The following is a 6238-nucleotide window of genomic DNA, read 5'->3' on the forward strand; positions in this document are numbered from 1 at the left end:
AATGATCAGAAAACAGAAGGGAGACTATTCATTCATTCATTCATTGATTCATGAGCACAACACACCTAAATTTTGGGTCAAGCAAAAAAAGGTAAACAAATTGTTGGGGCTCTGCTTCTTAGAAGGTGACTTTTAATGATATTGTTTAATTCTTTGTTATGGGACAAAGATGAAGTCATATCAAAAGATTTACCTACTGGTGTTGCAATTTACTTCCTGTTTAGTAGTCCTTGTGATGGTATTTTGCTCTGTAGGATCTCCACATCAATAAGCAATCATCAGAAGATATCGTGGAAAATGACACGATAAAAACAAAAAAACAACATGTATTTAATAACTAAAATAAATTACCAGAACATCACATCTATCTAAAGCATGGTAAAAGATGTCCTACTCCAGTTATCATTGATAGGCAAGCACCAAAAGACGAAGGTTTGGATGGAGCACTCCTCCCCTTCTCTCCACATGCTCAGATGTACTTTCAAGAGTTTTTTCTAGAGAACATTTGAAAACAACTAATATTAAATGTAGAAAAAGATGTTTCAGGACCATGGAAATCTTAATATAAACTTGATTGATGAAATGTGGAAAACAAACTTGATCTCTTTGTGTTTTATACATCTTGCAAATATATTTGAAGATTTTGAATTTATTTGTAGACTTTTATATTAGTATCATTCATTCATCAACGTCTCTACAACTATACATTTTTATGAAATATACTTGAGAAAGTTTGCAAACTTTACTTGAGTTTATTCCTTGAAATGGGTTGGCACGGCACTAATCTTCCTTGTATATAGTACTCCCTCCGTCCAAAAAAATTAAAGCTAGAAGGGGATGTGACATTTTCTAGTACAACGAATCTGAGCAAAGGGCTATCCAAATTTATTGTACTAGGAGATGTCACATCCTTGTCTAGGTTGTGTTTTTTGGGACAGAGAGAGTAGTATTAGCTTTGAATTCTATAAAATTTGTTCCCAGAGTTTCACTCCATGTTCAATTTGATATCACACATAGTACTTATGGATCAATTTGATGTCTGAAAGATTTTATTATTTTGTTCAACAGTCTCTTCCAAGTTTGTCGATCCCGTTACCTGATATATATAAGGCATCCACAATATGTATAGAAAATTTGGATCTTAAACAATGAAATATCCATTATGACTTGGTCACAGAGACATTATGAGGGTGGATCAAGCTCATGACACAAAAACAAACCCACAAACTTGACAATTTTAAAACAATATTTTTCAGTATGGTCCTTCTTTTTTTTTTTTCAAACTGTATGGCCTAGCTTAATACCCATCTGAGGTATAAAAATTGTGAAAGATGTCACTATACTTTTACCAACATTACTGAACAGAACCTTATGACCTCCTTGGGCCATATACATTTCATGATATAAAAGGGTGCCTTACATAGAAGTTTGTTGTGACCGATATGTATTTATTTATGTAAGTCAAGTAGTGTATGAATAAATTAGAAACGGTATAACCATGTTGTGCACACATGAGAATAAGGTACACAACCTCATGAGTGGCATGTCTACTGGACTTGGTCAACTTTAAGGTAATAAGACGCCCTTTTCTCTATGTATCTGATTTTCATGTGTTATTGTACACATAAGAGTAAATATAGACAATTTCCCATGAATCTTGTCGTAAAGGCTAGTAGTTTACTATGGTAGCAAGTCCACTATATGGTGTTTCAAGTAGGGGTGGGTGTTCAGTTTTTCCGGTTTTATCGGTTCGGTTTGTTCGGTTTAGTAGAAGATTGGTTTCACATAATTACTAGCCAAAATTCCTCCCAGAAAAATTAAAACCGAACCTTTTTAAACCGAATTAATTTGGTGCGGTTCTTTCGGGTTCGGTTTATACCGAACTTGATTTTGACCACTCCATCAGTTCATCCCGCTACCAACAATAATCAGGAATCAACAACATATAAAAAAGAGTAAATTTCACAAAACTACACATACTTTGACCAAATTATCACAAAACTACAGATTTAAGGTCATATATCCCAGAACTACAGATTTAGTAACAAATTTAATACAAAACTACATGTTTAAGACTAATTACCACAAAACTACATATTTAATAATAAAACTATCACAAAACTACATATTTTGGGGTTTAAATCCTTTGCACTAATGTTATGTTTTGAGTTGTAAATGTCCAAGTTTTATAATTAATTGATATTAAACCTATAGTTTGTGATAACTTTGTTATTAAATTTATAATTTTATGATATTTTACCTTAAATATGTAGTTTTGTGATAAAATTAGTTTTAAATCTATAGTTTTGTGATACATCATGTTAAATCTGTAGTTTTGTGATAATTTGATCGAAGTATATGTAGTTTTGTGAAATTTACTCTATAAAAAGAAGTTCCATCATCCATCTTAGGGGAAATTAAGAGTATTCGTGTACATGGGCTTAATCACCATAGGCCATTGAACCAGAACAACAGCAAGATGGCAGCAAGATGTTAGAGAATCGAAGACTAACCAGGAATCCAAGATTAGCACCTTCTGGCCTATGAAGGAGGAACTGATCAATATCTCGGAATTGACTGCCACTGCCATGGTTGGCTGCGCCGTCTGGCTGGTCGTCTGCGAGGGTCGAGGAGCCTAGGACGAGCTCACTGGGTGGCGCTAGGGTTGGATAAAGTTACGCTATCTCTTGGGCTAGATGGAAGGGGTGAGTTGGGCCTTGTATTACCTTGGACTGTCCCTTCCTCGGTTTTCTCGGTGGACCGATTTATTCTTTTGAAGAAACCGACGCGATGACTGAACACCGAACTACGAAAACCGATGGAAAAACCGTAGACCGCAATAACCGCCACTTTGGTGCGGTTCGGTTCGGTGTCCGGTTTTCGGTAATTTCTTGCCCAACCCTAGTTTCAAGTAGGCCGGAGGACCATATTTGAACCACAAGACGAACTTGGAGAACAAATTTAGATAAAAATGAAACATCAGGGACCAAATTGATCCCAAAGCGAAACCTAGAGGACCAAAATAAAAACATAAGTAATTAACAGTTAACAGGAAATACCAGGTGCTCGTACGAGCCTAAATGTAAGTCTTTCTTGGCGCATGCTTCTCACTTGTCTCCCACATGTTAAATTTTACAATGGAACACCACAAGACCAATTCTCAATCCATGGTACTACGCAAATGAAAGAAAAAGAAGTTTATACTGCATCGCAAAAACCCCGATCATCGCCCCTAAGGCCCTGTTTTAACTTGATTAAGATACATACTTTTTCTCAATTTCCATTAGCATGCTTTTCAAATTATGCAAAAACTTTCTATAAAAAGGTTATTTTAAAATATCAGTTAAATCAAATTTCGAGCATATAATAGTTAAAACTCAATTAATCACACGTTTATGAATCACTTAATCATATTCATCATATTCAAAAGGGACCTAAGGGCCTATTCGGCACAGCTCTAGCTCCAGCTCCACTTCTCCTAGGCCTGGAGCTCAGCCAAACAGTTTCAGCTCAGCTCTATCTAAAATGAAAACAAAGCTAGGTGGAGCAATATCACAAAATGAATTAGAGAGGTTGAGCTGGGTTTAGGCTGCTCCACAACTCCACTTCAAAACCCAACTCCTGAAATTAAATTTAGAAGTTATAGCTCTACCAAACAGGCCCGAAATCAAAACACAAAAGGCGCAGAAATTAAAGCGGTTTGTCAAAACGCCCCGATGGAGAAACCACACCACATCAAACACAGAGCCTTATAATTTGCCCATGACTGACTAGGCCCCTTCGCCCTCCCTCCTCATCAGCAAATAAAACGTGCATTAACAATGACCCTCCCAAGATGAGCAGCCGCAGGCATGGAGAGCCTCCAATGGCGCCCCCCCTGCCGACCTTCCCCATATATGCACACACTCACATATATATATACACACAAACACACAAGCATATATGCATCCCAACAGTCCATACCTCCATCTCCCCCCATGCTTCGCCTTCGCCTTCGTCTTCGTCTACCTCATCTTCGAAATTCTAACACCAAAATTAATTTCATTATTAGTAATATAGTATATTAGAGTAGTAGAGGGATCGAGAGAGAGGAGAAGCATGATTTGCTTCATGGCGTGGTTCGTCGCGGCTTGGAGCTGCCTCCTTGTGGTGGTGATGGTGAGCTCGATGAGGCTTAGTAGGTCAGCTTCATCGTCCTGTGGATCTTCTTGCGGCCATGGCGGCCATGGCGGGTGGGGGCCGAGGAGCTACCCGGTGATCGGGTGCCTGGTGGCGTTCTACCGCAACCGGCGGCGGCTGCTGGACTGGTACACGGAGATGCTGGCGGCGTCGCCGTCGCAGACGATCGTCGTTGACCGGCTGGGCGCGCGGCGCACGGTGGTGACGGCGAACCCGGCGAACGTCGAGCACATCCTCCGGGCGAGGTTCGCCAACTACCCCAAGGGGAAGCCGTTCACCGACGTGCTCGGCGACCTGCTCGGCATGGGCATCTTCAACGTCGACGGCGAGCTCTGGCACGCCCAGCGCAAGCTCGTCAGCCACGAGTTCTCCGCGCGCGCGCTCCGGGACCTCGAGGTCACCGTGCTCGAGGCCGAGGCGCGGGACCGCCTCGTCCCGGCGCTCGCCGCGGCGTCGCGCGGCGGCGGGGTGGTGGACATGCAGGACGTGCTCCGGCGGTTCGCGTTCGACGTCATCTGCCGGGTCTCGCTCGGCGTTGACCCGGGATGCCTCGACCCGGCATTGCCGGCGCCGAGGCTGGCCGCGGCGTTCGACACGGCGGCGGGGATCATCGCCCGGCGAGGCGCGGCGCCCGTGGCCGCCGTGTGGAAGGTGAAGCGCGCGCTCGACGCCGGGTCGGAGCGGCGGCTGAGGGAGGAGATCGGGGTGATCCATGAGGCCGTGATGGGGCTCATCCGGAGCCGGAGGAAGGAGCGCGCGCTCCTCCTGGTCAACGGCAATGGCGTCGGCGGCGGCGGCGGCGCGAGGAGCGACCTGCTGTCGCGGATGATCGAATGCGGGTACCCCGACGAGGCGATCCGCGACATGGTGATCAGCTTCATCATGGCCGGCCGCGACACCACCTCGTCGGCCCTCACCTGGTTCTTCTGGCTCCTCATGCGCCACCGCAGCGTCGAGGCCCAGGTGCTCGACGAGATCGCCGCGACGCGCCGCGCCCGCGGCGCGGGGGAAGAAGGCGGAGACGACGGCGAGGGCGAGGGGCTCGACCTCGACGACTACCGGAGGATGCGCGTCCTCCACGCGGCGCTGTGCGAGACGATGCGGCTGTACCCGCCGGTGGCGTGGGACTCGAAGCACGCGGCGGCGGACGACGTGCTCCCCGACGGCACGGCGGTGGGGCGCGGCGACCGCGTCACCTACTTCCAGTACGGGATGGGGAGGATGGAGGCCATCTGGGGCGCCGACGCCGCCGACTTCAGCCTCGACAGGTGGCTCTCCCTCCCGCGCGGCGGCGGCGACGGCGCCGCCGCCGCCTCGCCCGCCGCCGCTGCGTTCGCCGGCGTGTCGCCGTTCAAGTACCCGGTGTTCCAGGGCGGGCCGAGGACGTGCCTCGGCAAGGAGATGGCGTTCGTCCAGATGAAGTTCGTCGCCAGCGCCGTGCTCCGCCGCTTCGAGCTCCGCCCCGTCGACGAGGGCCGCACGCCGGCGTTCGTGCCGCTCATGACGGCGCACATGGCCGGCGGCCTCAACGTGACGGTGCGGCGGAGAACGCCGGCGCCGGCGACGTCGACGGCGGCCAATGGCACAGGAGGGGAATTGACCAGTAGTTAACCCACGTGTAAGTACAACAAAACAAAGGATTAATTAATTAATTAATTAATATACTATACAACTGTGCTAAGCTTACACTGCAGCTTACAGCTAAGCACTGTACACACTCTGTATCATATGACCATCATATGAAATTAAAGAGATACACACACCATGTTTCATTGAGATCCTTGATAGATCCAAGGTAAACATTGGGTGGTGCTTTTCAAGGTATCTTCCCTGCTGCACAAGCAGCTTCGTTTGTTGTGCCGATCCGGCCACGTTTTTTTTCTATTCTTTTTTTTTTCAATTAATGATCTGTTTGGTTTGTTCGCGGCTAGGGTTTGCCACACATCAATTAATTGTCAGACGAGATACCGTAGCTTGTAAAATAAGTGTCTGGTTGGTCACTGTAACTATGATCCGAAACCATGTTAGCGACACTACACCGGTCGTGCTGCTCTACCCC

The 6238-nt window shown here is 46.4% G+C and overlaps 1 protein-coding gene across 1 annotated transcript; it reads left to right on the top strand.

Annotated features, from left to right (window-relative positions):
- Positions 1 to 3779: 3779 nt before the first annotated feature.
- Positions 3780 to 6003, top strand: LOC127753973 (cytochrome P450 94B3-like). Its single transcript, XM_052279422.1, has one exon. The coding sequence runs from the start codon at positions 4099 to 4101 to the stop codon at positions 5788 to 5790; it is 1692 nt and encodes a 563-aa protein (XP_052135382.1). The 5' UTR covers positions 3780 to 4098; the 3' UTR covers positions 5791 to 6003.
- Positions 6004 to 6238: the final 235 nt, after the last annotated feature.

Source organism: Oryza glaberrima, chromosome 11, assembly GCF_000147395.1.
Source record: "Oryza glaberrima chromosome 11, OglaRS2, whole genome shotgun sequence".
Taxonomy (NCBI): domain Eukaryota; kingdom Viridiplantae; phylum Streptophyta; class Magnoliopsida; order Poales; family Poaceae; genus Oryza; species Oryza glaberrima.